Genomic DNA, 20,722 nt, shown 5'->3' on the forward strand with positions numbered 1-20,722 from the left:
AGGAAGCAGAGACGGGGTACCTGACCCAGGCTAGCCAATGAGGTATTCCATACCACAGCACATCATGCCTGGGGCGGGGGGTAACTGGGAGTTACCCGGAAGGACACGGGCTTCTGGGTCAGACTCATTTCTTGCCGGGTGGTATTCTATTCTCTTCCCTTGTTATTTTCTCTTATCACTGTTGTCGTTCGTAGTAGCGGTGGTGATTTGTGTTGTACATTGGTTGCTGGACTGTTCTTGTCTCAACCCATGGGAGTTGCACTCTTTCAATCCTCCTCCCCATCCCTCCGGGAGCGGGGAAGGGGAGAGCCCCGGGGAGGGGGGGGGAGCCCATTGCTCTCAGCCCAGCACCACTCACTGGGAGTGAGTGAACAAGCTGTCTGGCTAGGGTTTAAACCACGACAGCATCCCATTCCAGTGCCTCACCACCCTTACAGTAAAGAACTTCTTCCTTATATCCAATCTAAACTTCCCCTGTTTAAGTTTTAACCCATTACCCCTTGTCCTATCACTACAGTCCTAAGTGAAGAGTCCCTCCCCAGAATCCTTAAATGCCCCCTTCAGATACTGGAAGGCTGCTATGAGGTCTCCACACAGCCTTCTCTTCTCCAGGCTGACCAGCCCCAACTTTCTCAGCCTATCTTCATACAGGAGGTGCTCCAACCCCTGATCATCCTTGTGGCCCTCCTCTGCACTTGTTCCAACACTTTCATGTCCTTTTTATGTTGAGGACACCAGACGTGTACCCAATACTCCAGGTGAGGTCTCATGAGGGCAGAGTAGAGGGGCAGGATCACCTCCTTCGACCTGCTGGTCACGCTCCTTTTGATGCAGCCCAGGATACAGTTGGCTTTCTGGGCTGCAAGCACACACTGCCAGCTCATGTTCAATTTTCTTATCAACCAACACCCCCAAGTCCTTCTCCTCAGGGCTGCTCTGAATCTCTTCTCTGCCCAACCTGTAGCTGTGCCTGGGATTGCCCCGACCCAGGTGTAGGACCTTGCACTTGGCATGGTTAAACCTCATGAGGTTGGCATCAGCCCACCTCTCAAGCGTGTCAGGGTCCCTCTGGATGGCATTTCTTCCCTCCAGCGTATCAACTGAACCGCACAGCTTGGTGTCATCGGCAAACTTGCTGAGGGTGCACTCAATCCCACTGTCCATGTCAGCGACGAAGATGTTAAACAGGAACGGTCCCAACACCGATCCCTGAGGGACACCACTTGTTACTGGTCTGCAGCCAGACATTGAGCCATTGACCACAACTCTTTGTGTGCGGCCGTCCAGCCAGTTCTTTATCCATTGAGTGGTCCATCCATCAAATTGATGTCTCTCCAATTTAGAGACAAGGATGTCATGTGGGACAGTGTCGAACGCTTTACACAAGTCCAGGTAGATGACATCAACTGCTCTACCCCTGTCCATCAGTTCTGTAGCCCCATCATAGAAGGTCACCAAATTGGTCAGGCAGGATTTCCCCTTAGTGAAGCCATGCTGGCTGTCACCAAGCACCTTGTTGTTTTTCATGTGGTTTAGCATGCCTTCCAAGAGAACCTGCTCCAAGATTTTGCCAGGCACAGAGCTGAGACTGACTGGTCTGTAGTTCTCTGGGTCATCTATTTTCCCCTTCTTGAAAATGGGGGTTATATTTCCCTTTTTCCAGTCATCGGGAACTTCACCTTACTGCCATGATTTTTCAGATATGGTGGACAGTGGCTTAGCAACTTCATTTGCGAGCTCCTTCAGGACCCACAGATGGATTTCATCAGGACCCATGGACTTGTGCCTGTTCAGTTTCTTAAGATGGTCTTGAACCAGGTCCTCTCCTACAGTGGGCGCAAGGTCTTCATTCTCACAGTCACTGCATCTGCCTTCCAACACTTGGGTGTTGTGGTCAGAGCCTATGTCAGTGAAGACTGAGGCAAAGAAGTCATTCATAACCTCAGCCTTCTTCAAATCCAGGGTAGCCAGTTCTCCTGATAGCTTCTGGAGGGGGCCTGAGTTGTCCCTAGTCTGTCTTTTATTCACTACGTACCTATAGAATCCCTTGCTGTTATCCTTAACAACTCTAGCCAAGTTTAATTCTAACTGGGCCTTACCTTTCCTAACCTGGTCCCTAGCTTCCTGGACAACTTCCCTGTATTCTTCCCAGGCCACCTGTCCTTGCTTCCACCTTTTATAAGTCTCTTTTTTCCTTCGAATTTTCCTCCGAATTTTCCTCAGCAGCTCCTTATCCATCCATGGAGGTCTCCTGGCCCTCCTGCTGCTCTTCCTTCTAGGGAATATAACATTCCTGAGCTCGTAGTAGGTGATCCTTGAGTATCATCCAACAGTTTTGGGGCCCCTGCCCTCTGGGGCTATATACCATGGAACCTGCTTAGGAACCTGCTTGGGCTCCCCTTAGCTTAGGGCTATATCCCACGGAACCTGAGGAGGCCTAAGTCTGCTCTCTTGAAGTCCAGAGCAGTGAGCTTGCTGCACGCTCTTCTCACTGTCCTGAGGATCTCAAACTCGACCACCTCATGATCGCTGCATCCAAGGCTGCCCTGGAGCATCACATTTCCAATGAGCCCTTCCCTGTTGGTGGGCACGAGGTCAAGCATGGCACCTCTCCTTGTCAGCTCCTCTATTACTTGCAGAAGGAAGTTGTCTTCCACACAATCAAGGAACCTCCTGGTTTGCTTGTGCCGGGTGGTACCATCCCTCCAACAGATATCAGGGTGGTTGAAGTCTCCCATGAGAGCAAGAGCCTGCAAGTGTGAGGCTGTTCCTGTCCCTCTTGTAGAGTGCTTCATCCACAGATTCCCCTTGGTCAGCTGGTCTGTAACATATCCCCACAATAATGTCCCCCGTAGCTCTTCTCCCTTTAACCTTTTAACCCTGACCCACAAACTTTCTGTTGACTGCAATTTTTAATCAAATGGGAAAAGTATAAACTGGAAGTTTACGGGACGTGAACTTATTTGCACTCAGGTTGAGTGGTGACACATAACCATCCATATAGAGATAGGTGAGGAAGAAACTCAGTTTTGAACAAAAATAAATGAATGAAGTACATTTGCCACTTCCTGCTTACTTTAGTGGTGTATTTAAAATGTAATGTAATACAAGTTTATGTCACATCAGTAGTACCACAGAAAATTTGTTCTCCAAAAGTATCAACTAAACAGTGAAACTCAGAGATTAAAAAATGCAAAAAAAAAAAAGTATTTCCACAGAAAAAGTGCTAGGTTTTGCTTTTGGAAAATTGTCTTTGCTAGAGAAAGCTTTTAAAATGGAGCAACCAAGAACTATTTGACCCCTGAAGCAGCTGGTTTGATGTTGCCCAGTGTTTTTGAGTCCCTTTAGACATCCAAAGGGGTTTAATAATTATTCCCAGTGAGAAGAGCATGATCTGAAGGTGAGTGGTTAAAAGAATGCTACAAATACTTTGCCTACCCGCAGCCTGAGTGAGTTGCTTGCCTACATTTGTGAAAAACCTTCCAAACACTCTTTCTGAGTAGGTGCAAAGTGCTCTGTGGAGCCAAGAACACCTCTTTTTTTGGCTAGTCTCACATCCTTTTTGGCCTGCTCTCCCTGGAGGTGCAGAGTTGAAGTCAGGGAACTTGCACATATGCTTGGGGATTTTGGTGCCTTTGTCATTTAGCCACAAGAACAGCCTTCTTTTTGAAGCACCCAAAATACCTAAGCAGGGATCAGCAGTTTCTCTCCTCAGTGGAGAAGGATCTGAGTGAGCATTCAAGAAGATCAATGCACTGCAATATCGCTTATCTGTAATACTTCACTTGTTCTGTAACTGAGTTCTTGTTGCCATCATTCATGCTGTGCATTATTCTAATAAAGAAAGGATGACATGAATTTCCAGGGGGTTGGGGAGAGGTATATAGTGTGTGCTACACACGGTGAGTAAAGACAGCAGTATTTCCCCACCCTTCTGAAGAATACTTAAGAAGTTACCATCCAACCCTTACTACCCCTTGATCACTTACATTCCCTCCCTCTGCCACAGAGCACTGCGTGGCAGTGAACAAAATTGCCATTTACTGCAGATCCTGCTGTTGTAAGAGGGATCTGGCTGATTAACCTTAGCTGAAGACCCACTGAAGGTAGACAGTGTAAGTCAGCCTGATACCCAGGGGAAAATACTGTTTGCAGTAAATGTGGTTAGAAGAATCTGGCCTGATAAAAGTATTGCTTAAATAGTGGTTTCAGGTCTGTTTGGTTTTGTTTGGTTTTATTTTTGTATTTATACAGACTTGACTTCTGAAATATTCATGTTCCTGACACATCTAAATATACCCCCTTGAAGCGCTTTTAAGTCTCCAAGAGTAACGTAGATAATATAAATAAGTTAATCACCCTGGTTTGTTGATAAATCTTGTGCATCCTTTTTATAAAAACACATTTTTACTTTGCATTGAGTTTGACCCTTCGTTATCTCTGAGAAAGTGGAAATACAAGTGCCTTTGCTTGATCTCTTGGTTCTATGTGCAGAGCAGTCGGTAACATTGCTAATTGCAGCAAAGTTAGAGGCTCTTTCCTCTTCCTCAGTTTACCGAATTTCCAGTTAACACTGACAAAGGCAAGAGAACAGGAGCCTGCACTCTGGTCATTTGGTAGAACACCATACCTGACACCGGGGAGAGGAGTAACACATCTTGAATCATGTGCAAAGTAGCCACTATGCCTGGCCATGTCTCAGGGTTTACATCCTGATTTCTCTGAAACTGAAATGTTTCTTCATGCCCTTTTCAGACAGGGAAGCTAGTTTCTTTTTTTTTTTTTTTATGTTGGCTTAACAAAACTGGCCATGTTCCTTATGTTAAATAGAATCATAGAATCATAGAATAGTTAGGGTTGGAAAGGACCTTAAGATCATCTAGTTCCAACCCCCCCTGCCATGAGCAGGGACACCTCACACTAAACCATGTCACCCAAGGTTCTGTTCAACCTGGCCTTGAACAGCGCCAGAAATGGAGCATTCACAACTTCCCTGGGCATCCCATTCCAGTGCCTCACCACCCTTACAGGAAAGAACTTCCTTATATCCAATCTAAACTTCCCCTGCTTACGTTTGAACCCGTTACGCCTTGTCCTATCACTAGAGTCCCTAATGAAGATTCCCTCCCCAGCATCCCTATAGCCCCCTTTCAGATACTGGAAGGCTGGTATATGGTGTTGAGGACACCAGAACTGCACACAGTACTCCAAGTGATGTCTCATAAGGGTAGAGTAGAGGGACAGGATCACCTCCTTCGACCTGCTGGTCACACTCCTTTTGATGCAGCCCAGGATACGGTTGGCTTTCTGGGCTGCGAGAGCACACTGAAGCTGGCTCGTGTTCATTTTCTCATCAACCAGCACCCCCAAGTCCTTCTCCACAGGGCTGCTCTGAATCTCTTCTCTGCCCAACCTGTAGCTGTGCCTGGGATTGCCCTGACTCAGCTGTAGGACCTTGCACTTGGCATGGTTAAACTTCATAAGGTTGGCATCAGCCCGCCTCACAATCCTCTCACCCCCCTCTCTCTCTCATCCCACAATGCCACCCTCTGGATGGCATTCCTTCCCTCCAGGGTATCAACCAAACCGCACAGCTTGGTGTCATCGGCAAACTTGCTGAGGGCGCACTCAATCCCACTGTCCATGTCAGTGACAAAGATGTTAAACAAGACCAGTCCGATCCCTGAGGGACACCACTCGTTACTGGTCTGCAGCTGGACCACAACTGTTTATGTGCGGCCATCCAGCCAGTTCTTTATCCAGAGTGGTCCACCTATCAAATTGATGTCTCTCCAATTTAGAGACAAGGGTGTCTCTTATAAAATCACCACAAACACTTATGCTGCCCATTACACCTTTACTACAACCCCTACAGTTTAGGATGTAAAGATAGCATTGTGTACCTCAGATTGTCAACGGCCTTTTCTCATAATGGTCCAGCAGAAAAAGTTGGCTTTGCACTGCCCATGGAAAGTTTAGGAATCGTAATTCTGATAAAACAAACTTGAGAAGCAAGTTCTACCTTGCCATCACACCAGCTGATCTCAACCACAGCAGGATCACAAGGGGAGAGAGCTGATGTTTCAGAGAACCAGATCCCAAAGCATTTAGGGCTTCCTAGGGCAACACCAGCTCTTTGTATTCTTCCCAGAAACTGATTAGTAAAGCCAAAGTATAACTGAAGCAAGTCCAAAAAAAAGTGTGTCCCAAACCAGTCTGTTCCCATGGCGTTTGTAGTGTTCTTTTGGCAGGATAAGGTGGAGATGCTTTCATAATTCCAGAGAAGCTAAGTCATTTTCTATAAATCTTGATTAAATCTAAAACTAGTTGTGGTTAATACCTTTTAAACTATTTTTCATCCAAGACCAAATGAAACTATTCACTGATTACTCTTGAGAGGTGGCACCCAGAGGGAAGCTGCTGTCTCAACCAGTGAATGCACAAGGGAGCAATACTGTGAAAAAGTTAATGTATCAGGTACAAGGATTTCAGCAAGGCCACTGGTACAGCCTTTCTTACTGTTGCACGTGTGCTGCTAGTTTATATCCACAGAGATCAGTCCTTCTCTCTGTGCCATCAGCTGGAGTGGTGCCTTCCCATGTAATAAGATCCTAAAGTTGTTCTAACATGTACCAAATTCCAGAGAGATAAAGGAAACTCAATTAATATTTTTTAATTTTTTAGGATTTGTTTTTTCAGTGTTGACCTCTGACAGCTACAGCAGAGGCATAAAAGAAATCTCTCTGTAATTTATACTTCTGTGAACTGTCATACATACTAAAACAAGTGCCAATGAAGTCAACTGCAGGAAATCTTTATTATTTTCTTAGAAACTCTTTAAAATGTAAACATCCTGTTGATACGAATCTCAGATTCTTCTGATGTTTACTTAGCAGCTGCCATCATTGTGCAGTGTCTGAGTACACATACCATATTACAGGGTACTAGGCTGACAGAGCACTATTCTGACTTGTGTTTTATTTTTACAGAAGCTAAGTCTGAAAATACTTCTGAGCAGTGCAATAGTAGAACAGCTTATGAGAACTTTGCTGTTATCGTAAAACTATTTGAAACTTAGAAATTGCTTAACTATTTCAAATGCGGTATTGGACTGTCCAGCAAAGCATGCCCTTTACTCTGCCCTCATCATAAGATCCTGAAAGAGAACATGTTCTAATCACTTATAACAAAAAGGGTATTGCATTAGGAATCATACAAAGTCTTTGTCAATTCCAGTGGTAACTGCCATTTCTTTCCTGAGTCAGGAATGCCTGGAAGTCTCAGCATTCAGTGTTGCAAAAGAATAAAAAAATAATCCTCACACCCTCATGGCAGGAAAATTATAAAAATGCAAACGTTAAAAAGTTTAAGACCAGAAGAAAAATAGAAAGAACCTTCTATTTATTGTTTTGTAAATCTGATTATTTTTAAGCTAGTCTGATTATTTTGAGGGCCTGACTCACCATTTTTGAATGCTTAGGTTGACAGCAGTTTTCCATTGCTGGTACAGTGGTTGTGCTGACTCAGGATGTCTTTTACAGACGTGAACAGTCCACAGAAAACATGTACTTTACAGATCCACACAAATTATACAGTTCATGCCAGTATTTTCTACTGTTAATGAAGATCCCATGTGCCTCTGGTTACACATGGTTCATTGATCATACGTGCTTGTGTGTTGCAATAGCAATACTCCTGATGCTAAAATGAGATGAGAACTTTTGGACTCTGGAAACATGAACCTATCTTAATATATTAGGAAAATAGGTAACATCCTAGCATCTGTATATTTTGTGGCTGTGTGTGGCATAGGCAAAGAGCACAGGCATTTTGTCACTCAAAGGGGGACCCTCAACACCAGAAATGACAGTCAAGTATCTGTCAAGTTTCACAGAACCTGTACCATCATCTACATCACTGAAAATTTACACCTTAATTGCAATTCTGCTTTTAGGTTTTATTGCATAACCATAGAATCGTAGAATAGTTTGGGTTGGGAGGAACTTTCAAAGGTCATCTAGTCCACCCCATTTGCAATGAGGAGGGACATTTTCAACTAGATCAGGTATAGGGAACCATTTTGAAAATAATTCTGAATTCTGTTGGTGGTTTGTAATTAAGAAACATGTATGTTAAAGTTTTAGATTTGCAAGCATATATACACATAGACACACAGAATGCACGCACCAACATCTGCACATGAAATAAGCAGAGAGAATAACTGCAGCATCAAATAAAATTCTTCCTGTTATAAAACTGTTCTTAGTTGGTTATAATGTACCCAAACTTTAATTGCATATATGACACAAGTGTCTATCCTAACTTGACTCTTTATTTTTTTATTTCAGTCCAAAGGGTTCTACAGTGTCTACAAATAAGGTTCAGGGGGAAATGTATTGTTACCTCATGGTAAAAATTCTTGGCTTAGAAAGGGAAGCTATTCATAAAATCATAGGATCATAGGGTTGGAAAGGACCTTGGCAGAGGAGATAGGCGCTGAGCTAGCATAGAGGGAACTAGTGAGTGAGAGGTAAACAGAGAGGAGGAGGCGGCAGGAAGAATCAAAGGCTCCTTTTGTTTGGATAGAGGTAGGCTTCTCGTGCTATATGAGGTGATGGATTTGAGCTACCCAAGCAAGACTGGCCTATGAGACGTACAAGCTGTCTGCAGCAGCAGTGGAGACCAAACAGAATATGCTAGCATATCAGTCTTAAGTCGCATGAGATCACAGAATCATTTAGGTTGGAAAAGACCCTTAAGATCATCGAGTCCAAGTGTTAAACTGCCACTACCAGATATTTATGTATGGACACCTGAGTCATGCTTTATGAGTTTACTTACAGGAATCTACGGGTGCAGGAGGCATTAGTGGTGTAGATTACCCCATTAGAATCAATAGAAATCTGTTGAACAAGTCAAGGTGGAATTTGGCCACTAAACATGAACATCTGGTTTAATCTGGGGGACTGTGGAATATCCCCATCTGGCTGCCAGCTGCTTTGCCAGAAAGTCCTATAAAATCTGTCATACCTGCCAGTCTCATGCAGATGCCTCAGGTGTCTAGAGCATCTCAAATGGCAGCTTAGGCAACCGAGTTCTTAGTGGTGACTTAATTGCAGCTTCACCCACCTTACAGTATACACCCACTATTTCAGCTGAATATCTTTCTAAACACTGCTGGCTTTATTGAGTATGTCTTTCCTTGCTGTGCGCTGGGAATTTGGATGCCTGGTACACATGCAAACAACACACTACAGTTAACTGTATTTAGGTGGTTTTACATTGAACTGAACACAACCCTTATGCTACGAACAACTGACGGTTTGAAAGATATTTGAGGAATAGGGCTGGGAATAGAGCTTCTATACTGATAAAAAAGAGGATTGCTGAGTGGAAAGCAGCTAGGGTTGGAATTGAGACTCAGAATGGGATGGAGAAAACAGAAGACTAAAATTTGGACTTGGCATAGCAAGAATGCGGGACCAGAATAAGAAGCAGAGGTAGTGGAAATTGGAAGTTGGAGAATAGTGCTGAAACAATGAGCCGAAGGGGAGTAGAGCCAGTCCTGAGACCAGAAAGGAGCAAGACAGAAGTCATACTTGGAAAGGCTGGACAAATGGTGGACCAGCGAGGCCAGTAGGTGGTAAATATTTTGCCCTTTTCTGCTTGGAGTGGAACTTAAACTTCCAAAACTTTATCATTCCTCTTCTCAGCAGGTGCCTTTGGCTCTGTTTGGATTAAAAACAGGAGAAGCACAATGTTAAGAGAATTCATAGAGGTAAACAGTAGTGGTGAGGACCTGAAGTTCCCAATGTAGGCATCTCAGAGAGTTATTACTTTAGCCAACAGTTGTTTGATCCCATGGACTGAATGTCAGTTACTGACTGGAGCTCACTAAGGGTGACCCGAAAGACCATCTTTCCCTTAGTTTCAGTTGAAAGGAGTTCATACACCCTGAGACTACTCCACAATGTGAACCAAAGCATGGTAAATGTGGACATGACATTTGCTTCATTAACACACAATAGATCCAAACTAAATCACTGTCCATGCTGGACACTCCCTGCATAATACCCAGCAGGGAGATATCCCATGTTCCTCTGGTGAGAATCTGACAGTGCAACATCTTTCAGTTACACCATTAGCTTTAGGGAAAGAAGCCTAAGGCAGCAGATCTAGAGGTGCTAACACTGTTGCCAGTACTGGTGCACATGTAAAATACCTGGGTTTTAGTTTGTCTCCTTCAAGCCCAGCAGACTGTATACTCAAGCTCTGCTAAAACCAGTGCATTACCAAGCACTTCAAAGTTTGGGATCTTCATTCAGACACCTTTTATGTATGCATAGACGTGGTCTTTCATTAAAACATTACTTTTTCCTTTTTCCTCTTTCATTAACCAAAAGACCTTTGTAATGAAGGATGCAAAACTCCTACCTCATTTCTGGCAGAAGTTGTAAAATGCCTGTTGAAAGAAACAGGGAACTATAGTAAGTAAAAATGGCGGTGTTCAAGGCCAGGTTGGACGAAGCTTTGGGTGACATGGTTTTGTGTGTGGTGTCCCTGCCCATGGCAGGGGGGTTGGAAATAGATGATCTTAAGGTCCTTTCCAGCCCTAACTAGTCTATGATTCTATAGCTTCATGGTAAAGGCACCTAAACTTCACATCCAAGGTGGTCTGTTGGTGAAGTCAGTAATACATCTTTCATAGATGGTCACAGTTCATTCTCACTTTTCTGAGTATCTCATTTAAGACCTTGAAATCTGTTTTACAGACAGATAGTGTTTCAGAGCACCCACAAATGAAGTCCAGGAGCTCTATCCTTTGAGCATAGTCAATTCCGTGTAATGCTACACACACTGGGAAATCAGCTCTAGGTGTTTCAAACTACACTGCATACTTTCAAATTAATGCATGTAGTTTGACATTAATTTTTGTGCTCTCCATCTGCAAAATGGAGATGAAAATGGTCACTAAGGTGTCACAAAACTAAATTAATAAATGTGAGCATACAAATCCTGTACTGGTGCATGCCAGAGCAATGCACATAGGAAAATAAATTTTGTCTGTAAACCATGAAATCTGTAATAAATAAATCCTCAGACCACACACAGAATTTAGAACTAAAAAAGTTATCAAATAGCAGCTCATCAGCTGAACGACGTCCTGTCAGTGGATTGAGTGAGTCAAGCATCCTTTGGATCATGCAATGAAAGATTAAACCATAATGCACATATACCAGGTACAAGCTAAGAATGCACATAAATCTGTTGTTTAGGCGTTTCCAAATCTGTGAGTTCTCAAGTTTACAACCCTACCTGGAGAACAGCCCATTTCACAGGTCTTGCAGACCAAGCCAAGTGTTTTATCCTTCGTAAGTGTAAATTATTTCTTGCCTTTTTCTAAATAGTCATGAATGAGACTCTATGACTAGCCTCTCACAATATCTAATAAGGTGAAGGACCACTCCATTCAACTGGGGTTGCTCCATTTCTTTTTTCTCTCAGTTTCATAATCTTTATTTTTGTATCTGCTGGTAATGGAGCCCAGGGTTAAACATAATTTGGTCAGATGTTTGGTTTTCAGAAGGTCTGAATGCAGCTGGCCTTTTTATATTGGCTTTTTGTTAGTGTGACATCTTACAATTTATGAATCAAAGGCAAGATCAAAAGACATTTTCTGCTAAAACAAACAACATACCTTGTTTCCAGCAATTAGTGAGTGACAAAGGAAACCAGTAATGTTTGTTAATGTGGGACAGCTTATGTTCTGTGTTTCAAGTATACATTCTATATATTGCGTTGGTGTCTATGCAACTGAGATACTAAATATTCAATACAGGCAATAGTGAGTAATGTCCAAGATTTGCGTGCGCTTCAACAAGAGAAAAGCAAGTTAGACAAAAGCTTGTGACATTTTGTGAAATGCAGTCTGGGCTCTTTGTCCACCTCTCCCCCAGTGTGTGCATTTATTTATATTCCACATGGCTACAGAAATGATGGAACTGAAGATTTTTGTGATGAAAGGAAAAATTCTTGTCCCCTAATTTATGATAGCATTGCTCAGTTAATCACTGAAGTACAGAAATGAAATATGAAACAAATGAGAGTAATGCAGTTGGGCCACGCTCTGTGTATGATATGTTGAGCAATCAATATCCTCCTGGTACCTCCATTCAAACATTTTAGTATAAAGAGTAATCGTTATTAATCTTGCCATCTCCCAGACAACTATTCTCCCTTCAAATACTTCATAGAAATTGAAAAAATATGGCTATAGCATGCAAGGTTGAAATGAAAATGTGCGAAACTGATGACTTAGGAAAGAGTGACATTCAGTGTTTCTAACAGAGGAAAAGACACTTTGTTAAATATAATATTTGCCTGGAATTTATGACTTTGGTGTTTAAGTGGGCCCCATATCACCTGCTTCATGTATGCCATTGAAAAAGGTTATTAGGGCAAGCTCAAAATGGACCTTGGTATAATATGAGTTCCATATTACAACCCAAAAGAAAACTGCTCATTGATCTCCAGGAGATGCCTGTGCTCTACACAGGCAGCATTTCGCAAAGACAAGATAGAAAGCTAGGGTTGTTCAGCCTGGAGAAGGCTTCAGGGATATCTTAGTGCAGCCTTGCAATACTTAAAGGGGACTTACAAGAAAGATGGAGAGAAACTTTTTAATAGGGCAGTTTGTGATAGGACAAGGGGTAATGGTTTTAAATTAAAAGAGGGTAGATTCAGACTAGATATAGCACAGAATATTTTTACAATAAGGGGGGGGGGGGGTGATTGATACCCAGAGAACTGGTAGGTGCTCTGTCCCTGGAAACATTCAAGGTCAGGTTGGACCAGCTCTGAACAACCTGATCCAGTTGAAGATGTCACTGCTCATTGCGGGGGGGGGGGGGGGGGGGGGGGGTTGGACCAGAGGACCTTTAAAGATCACTTCAAACCCAAACTATTCTATGATTCTATGATTAAAAATTAGCAAAGCAAAAAAAAGATTTGCTTCTGAGAATGACCCTAATTGCTGTTATTCTAACATTTCTGAGTGCATCACTGCTAGTTTACATCTAACACTAAGGTTTAAGAGCAATAGGTGCTCTTCCACCTAAGGCCCAACCAGGCAGGTGGTTTGAGGCAACACCTAGCAGATGCTGGTAAGACTGAGCTACTCACAAATGTAGAGTAACCTCCTGCTTTCTCTTAGCTTCTATCCAGAAGTCCATAATGGTTAGCTCCTTCAGCTGGGACATAGCATCAAGTTTACTGGTAATTTTGCTGTTTGATTAAATAGATAGAAAACTAACATAGACAACAGCTAGGGCAAACGCAGCAGTTTGCCTGGTTAGGTGTGGACTCCATGGACAGCTAGATGTTTTTATCCATAATAACAAATTTCTTAAGACAGACAGACTTTCATCAGCAGATCTGTGTTTTCAGAGTTAAGCCTGTATTGTGTTCCACAGTTTTACAGAGGGGGAAACTGAGTCACAGAGCATTTAATTGGCTTCATCATAATTGCAGACTTGGAAACAATTGAGAACTACCAATTTGGTATTTCTTACAGTATATCTTGGATCATGAAACATTGCTTATTTCCAAATACTTTGGTGCTCTTTGGTTGGACATTGGTGACTTCATCAGTAATGTTTCAAATTAATGGTTTTATATGCTTTAATTTCTAGCTGATTTTCTACTATGGAACTGGAGATAGCTGGTGTCCACAGCACTACTACGATGAGATCAAACTGGATTTTCCAGATGGGGACATTCGCCTTTGTGAGAAAGGGCTCCGCCACGCGTTTGTACTAGATGCCAGCAAGGAGATGGCTGCCATGATTACAGACTGGCTACAGGATGACCTGACCAAATTATAAACACAGATTCAGTGATTAACAAGAAACTGGTGTTATTATTTTGTGAATGTGTAATTTTTTGTGAGAGGGTCTGTCCTTTTTCTGTTCATTATATATTATGGCTTGTTTTACATTAAGATGTTTCAGAGGAAGCTAAAGAGAGACTGGCTGGTCCAAAGTATAGTTTTATTGATTCAGTAGTGATCTACCTTCATCCTGTGTCTTCAGGACTCTGCAGGACTTGGCAAAGGGTGGAATATTTATTGTCTGCTAACACTCAAGACAGCACTGATTCACTGGCTACAAGCGTACCTGAGTTACTACCACCTGACTCAGCTGCTGGAGAACTGTCAGGGATGGGTTCAGGGCAGCCCAGCTGGCCTGCTTTGGAAAGAAACACCAGGCTACTCTGTATGGATAGGAATCTCCCTCTGGATGGATCCTGGCAGTGAATCCTGGTATGCTGTGAAAGGCCTGGCCCCCCTCCAGACATCTAATCCACCACTAACCCTGGTGCATGCCAGCCAGAACAGCTCACAGCCCCAGGACAACTCAATGCTGCCTCCTCCAGGTTTGATGGGGTTGGTGGTCAACCAGAGGTCAGGCTGGGTTCAGGATGAGTACAAGGGAACTGCGTAAGATGAGGTGTGCAGTTTCTCCAAGACTCAGAGGGAGCTTAAGGTGCTGCCAGGACTCCACAGGGTATTAAAAATACCGTAAGGTAACTGTGGCTGCGCATCAAGGGAATGCATATAGAGCTTTGGTCTGGAATGTGGCCAAGTGTTTCAGTTTTCAATTGACTGTAGAGAAGGTAAAGGACACTGGTCAAATGTGCCAATACTAAAGGTTAAAATAGATTGCAGAATCCACACATAACTACTTACAGGTGGCTTAGCTTTCCTAATGAAGTCAATGCGAACAGTGCTTGCTCAGCAACTTTAAAGAATTAAACCTGTTTTGATGCATGCCTAAATTTCAGTTCTTTGCTCGAAGGACTGAAGTATGGAATTTTCTGCCAAGCCACAAATTAGATAAGTCCACTGTGAGAAAATGGCTATTACTCTGCCATGGTTGCACCCCTAAAATGGCATGAAATGTTTCTATTGAGAACCATATCCTTGCTGTAGCACATTGTTGACAAGTACACTGTTCCTCACATTTGTTCATCCCTCTCCTTCACAGGTAGCTAGAAACTGGAAAAATCATCCTGTCCGTTGTGATAACAAAAGTTGCAGGCGATAGCTAGAAATGAAAATAATGTAAGTAAGGGGCACAGAGCCAAGTGTAATCAGGAAAAGCTTTCTAGCCATGAACCTGTGAAATACATTCCCTGTGGAGTTCATAGAGACATTTATAAATAAGTGAAACACTACAGAATATAGTCAGGAGAAGTCCTGCCCTTCCAAACACGAGAGTTTAGATCATGCATTGGGTATCTTAACTTATGATTTATTAAGAGTTCTAATATGGTATTAATGAGAATGGTACTGCAGAATGTTCTCTGGGATGCAGAAAGACTTAATTCCGTCATCTTTTCTTAGGTTATAACCACACCTTCCACTTCTGTGTAAGTCCACCTCAAATCTTTCACTAATATTTAGAGCAATTTGAATTCAGTTTCTGGATATTCTGAACTGGTTCTCAAACCTGCAGTCAGACAGTGGGTTTAAGTGACTGTCTTCACATCAGAAACTGCTTTTGAGACTAGCCAGTGGATTTTCAGATTTCACTGCTGTGTAATGAAGCAGATACTGATGTCTGAGGCAGAAACGTTGAGACCACAGTTGCAGCAGCATGGAGAGGAGCGAGACACGTTCGGAGTAAAGGGACTGTGCCCGTGCAACTGATTCTGTTTATGGGAGAGCCATGGGACATTCTTTCTTTCTACAGGGTCATATTTGGTTATGATCAAAACAATTCTTGCTCTGACTTTAGAAATCCATAACTGTAGGTGTCTGTGCATGTTTCAGTAGCCCCCAGATGCTGGCATGCATTCCTGTTGGATGGCCTTATGGCAGATGCTAAATGCATCTATTGGCCTAGGTGCTCTCTGGGGCAGAATGAGGGGCAGGGTGTTCACGAACATGGGTATAGATGTATGTACACAGAGATATATATACACATATACACCTGTTTATCTGTTAGCAACATAAAAAATGCAGGTCACTTGGTTATTTTGGATTACACATTGAATTGATTGAACAAAACATTTTTTCTTCAAAGTACATAGAATTGGGTAATTAAGCAAGGACTCAGTTTGTAAAAGTTCAGCTGTTGTAGTGAATCTCTTGGGGACAGAAAATATCTTGCATTAACCAAAGATGACAAGTGACTATTAAAGCCTGGAAGGACCTATGAGCAGCAGTTGTTTACAGTGCATACTTTGTATGGGGAATTAATTTTGCAATACTTGTACTTGACTTGTGTATGCCTTTTATACAAATGTTAATCTGTTCTAATAAATCCTACTGACTGCATTAAGACCTAAACTGAGATTAGATCTGGTCAATGATGGTCAGATCTACTGCAGGATAATGCCTTATGATTTTCTTAAATTAATTTTCTCTAAGATTATCAAAACCTATCAATTCAATTGCTACCTTCCTCCTGAAGCTGTTTCTGTAAGGCTAAGATCTGAAAATTTGCTATTCTAATCATTGCAAAAAGCACAGGTCTAGATTTCACAGCTGTATTTCCTAAGAGGAGCAGATCTCACACAATGAGAAACCAGCTCCTCTGAAGCCTGTGGTGTTCATCGTGACCCCAGGCAGAGAGTGTCAAAAGTGCTTATCGTCCAAGTGTGCCAACTTCCCATGAGAACACAGTGTGGTCTTGCTTATTTTAGACTACTTTAGAATTCTTGGGAAATGTATCACAAATGAATTGACTGTATGCAGTAGCACATAATCTCTGTCATTCACATTTGTGCTTAATTCTCACCACATGAGTAATCCTGCTAGCTTCAGTGACTTTGACTCACGTTCAAGTGTTTTGCTAGATCAATACCTTTTATGACAAAGTACACAACTCCAGTAACAAAAATAAAGAGGTTTATGGTAAAATATAACTCGATTCTTTATTTTTACAAATTGTTCACTCTCTTCATTACTTTTTGCATACAAAAGTCACTAAATTACTTGCCAAACCCCAAATTTCACAAGTGAAGTAGACATCTGCGAAGTGCAGAGAAAACCAGTGGGTGGTAGGCACCTGATTTACTTCAGCATTTTTATCCAGAGGCACTCCAAGATAATCAATCAGTGTTTCCCCTTCCTCCCTCCAGCTCTGTTTGCTGCTTTGAATGAGCTATAGAGTGTGTGGATTAGTGAGGTTTGTCCTTTCAGGAAGCTTGATGAGTGCTTGCCTGCTGTTTATGTTGAAGAATTTGGGGTTGGACTCTAAGCTAAACACCAGTTTCTTGACTCACGGGAGACATCACATACATAAGCCACAACAGATAATCTCTCCTCTGCAGTTGAGGTATCTGTGTATTTATTTTACAGACAATGGCTTTTTACATGCATCCACTCCCTGTCCCTTTCTTTGGTCTAGCTAATTGCCAACAAAGACTTTAAACAAGATGTTCAATGTTATCATTAATAAAGTCACTCAAGATATTACTGAATTTGAATAAACTTACTAGACCCAAGAGACTTGCTTTACTCTGTGTCACAGGTCACACTCAGATTCCCAACCACAGTAAGTAACTGAGGCTCTTCACTTGCAGGCGAATGTTCTCATTCCTGGCACGTTCACAAAATAAGAATCCAGAGGTTGTTTGTGAGTGACCAGGAACCATTAAAATACCATATATTTCTGTAACAGCTGATGGGGTTGGAGTACAAGCAGCAGATAGAGCAGTAACAATACAAGCCAGCTGCTAGAAGAGATTGGTGCTCTCAGCAGCATCATGCAGAAGTTACAAAACAGCCTGACATGCATGCTCAGATGGGACAGGCAGGGACAGATTTAATTAAAGACTGTTTTCACATGATTAAGCTCACAATAAATGGATTAGTTTTTTCCATTCCACCTATTGCCTTCCAACCCAAACCATTCTATCACTGTAAGAATGTGCTTGCAGGAAAGTATTCGTGTTGTGGAAGGTGGTTTACAGCAGCTAAAAAAAAAATCATAGAATGGTTTGGGGTAGAAAGGACCTTAAAGCTCATCCAGTTCCAAACCCCTGCCCCAGGGAGGGACACCTTCCACTAGAGGAGGTTACTAGAAGCCCCTTACAACCTGACCTTGAACACTACCAGGGATTGGGCAGCCACAGCTTCCTTGGGCAACCGTGCCAGTGCCTCACTAATCTCATAGTGAATAATTTCTTCCTAATATCTAGTCTAAATCTGCCCTTTTTCAATATAAAGCCATTCCCCCTTGTCCTGTCACTACATGCCCTTGTAAAAAGTCCCTCTCTAGATTTCTTGTGGGCCTGTTTAGGTACTGGAAACTGCTTTAATGTCTCCCCAGCTCTTCTCCAGGCTGAACAAGCCCAGCTCTCTCAGCCTGTCTCCACAGCAGAGGTGCTCTAGCCCCCTGAGCATCTTCATGGCCTCCTCTGCACTCCAAGAGATGCACATCCCTCTTGTGTTGGAGGCAGTACTGCGGGGGGTGGGGGGGTGTCTTATGAAGGGGGGGAGTAGAGGGGGAGAATCCCCTTCCTCATCCTGAAGAATGTTGTTTGAAACATCTGACTATCTGACTGCAGTGTTTGCCAGTCAGACATGCAAAGGAGAGTTTTCTCCATCCTATTTGAAGGAATTAACAATGAAAGAGGCAGTGGGGATGCCCCCCACTCTCCCAGTTTACAAATACTTCAAACTCAAGTTAAAGCACCCAAGCTCTACACTATACTTTGTTTCATACATTAAGAGAATGCTTGTGTATGGAAATGGTTTGGAATTGGGGAAAACAGGCTTTCCCAGCATCAGAACTCAGTTACTCCTTTTCCCAAACAGGCACCCTTAAAATTGATAAGGACCCAGCTCTTCTAATCTGTTAGGAACAGAAATACTTTTTACAGAATATAAACGTTTTGAAGTGTGAACATCATCCACTCTCATCATACAGGGCATACTGCAACTCATGTTTATTAGGAAGGAACCTGCATTTTCAGGTAGTCACAAGCATGATCTGAGCTGGGGACAGTGTTCCAGCTCTCACATCTACCCCCTCAGTTCAATGGTTCTGAGCCTCTAAAGCTTTCTATTCATGTCAATGGAGAGAATCCTGTTTGGCTTGCTGGAGCTGCATAGTCAAGGCAAGTGAACTATATTTAGAAACATGGGGAAGAAAAGGTATGTACAATCCCATGACAAATCCATTGCAAACACTCACTGTTCTGCACCTTTTTTCTTGGAAAATACCTGAGGTTGCCACAGAAGGCAGTTTAAAATGAATGGCTTTTTCATTTTGGGTTTTAGCATCTTGGGTAGCCCAGGAAGTAAAGGTGACTGATGAAGGTTGCTCTGAAATGAGCTGTCAGGTTTCAGGACACAGGCACAAGTCTTCAAAAGAAAAGTCCTTCCAGAGATCTAATTATCAATAAAATATTTAATAAACTTAGCTGTACAAAATATTAAGAAGGCTATTGAAGAGTATACAAGAATACTTATTTAACAAATATATACTGCTATATAATATATTCGAGAAAATATAGATTGCTGTTTACAGTTCATTTACAATCCCATATGTACAACCTATTTAAACTTCAGAATACATACAAAGAACGCATTTACACCATCACTTACAGAGCTATCTTCTTTAGAGATATTTCACACACTCAGACCTGAAAAAGCAGAGCAAATACATGGATAGTTTAGAGGCACACACAGGAATACGAGTACTGCTTCAAGAATCATAAGTACTAGAGATACGGCTATTGGAAACGAGTCCTTTTTCAATTGTTGCTGTTTTCCCTTCTGATCAAAGAAAAGAACATATAAATAAAACCACGACTGACCAGCAGACAGACTTGCTTTGTCGAGGTGCTCCAGGTAGTGTTGACTTGACTTCAGAAGAGCACACGGTGATGGCATACATAGTGACTCAGCAAACTGGCAGCAAGCAGGGCTGACCTCACCACCTCTTGTGAGCAGCTTCTCCACCAGCTCCTCCAGCAAAAAGCCACAGCACAAGATGGAGCTGGAGACAGCAGGTGGGCAAAGCCGCTAAGTACTCCTTGGGTTGTAAGAGATCGGTTTGCAAAAGTACTGCACAAGTGTGGCTTTGACTGAAGCACATGGGAGCACTAGATGTTCAGCACCTCAGAAACTCAGACCCTTCCTTTCCCGCACTATTTGAAAGGTCCATTACTTGCAGCACATGGGGTGAATGTAACCAGAGTGACCACCACCACCCCAGCCAAGGAGGGGATTAACTGCCCTACAAAATGCCCCATCCCCAGCTGATCACTGCCTACACACTTAACTTTGGCACCATTATGGGGACCAAAGCCCAGCTCCTCCACATCTGACCACTCCTTTTCCTGGCCTGTGGGTGTTATTCCATGCTCTGCTGCTGCCAGCTAAGCTCCAGTGCTTGGTAGTTCCCAACAACCAGGAATGACTAGCCTGGGAGAAAGGGAGCCCTAGACTTTGTAACTGTGCCCCTCAGGTTTTTTTCTAACTGATCCCCTTGTACCAATTTGCCAAGGCAGGATGGAGGAAATTAATCGAACACTATGAGGAACATTACCATCATCTCCCCAAAACCTGGGACCAAAACCAATGAAACAGTGACGGAGAGGCTGGGCTTGGATCCAGATTCTGATGGTGAAGACCTAGGTGGCATCAGCATAATTTGATCCCACAGCAAAGTGGAGGGGAAGGGAGGCCCAAACACTCCCAACTTCC

The 20,722-nt window shown here is 42.8% G+C and overlaps 1 protein-coding gene across 3 annotated transcripts in view; it reads left to right on the forward strand.

Annotated features, from left to right (window-relative positions):
* Nucleotides 1-16,929, forward strand: part of LDAH (lipid droplet associated hydrolase) — a 126,790-nt gene extending 109,861 nt beyond the window's left edge. For 2 of the 3 annotated variants that reach the window (XM_062618903.1, XM_062618901.1), the window contains one exon: nt 13,692-16,929. In XM_062618903.1, the coding sequence (XP_062474887.1) occupies nt 13,692-13,883 (192 nt within the window). In that variant the 3' untranslated portion in view covers nt 13,884-16,929. The remainder of the gene's footprint in view (nt 1-13,691) is intronic. The other variant, XM_062618902.1, reaches the window with a different exon arrangement.
* Nucleotides 16,930-20,722: the final 3,793 nt, after the last annotated feature.

This window comes from Pezoporus occidentalis, unplaced genomic scaffold (genome assembly GCF_034315485.1).
Source record: "Pezoporus occidentalis ecotype Australia unplaced genomic scaffold, CSIRO_AGI_Poc_V1 ctg206, whole genome shotgun sequence".
Lineage (NCBI taxonomy): Eukaryota > Metazoa > Chordata > Aves > Psittaciformes > Psittacidae > Pezoporus > Pezoporus occidentalis.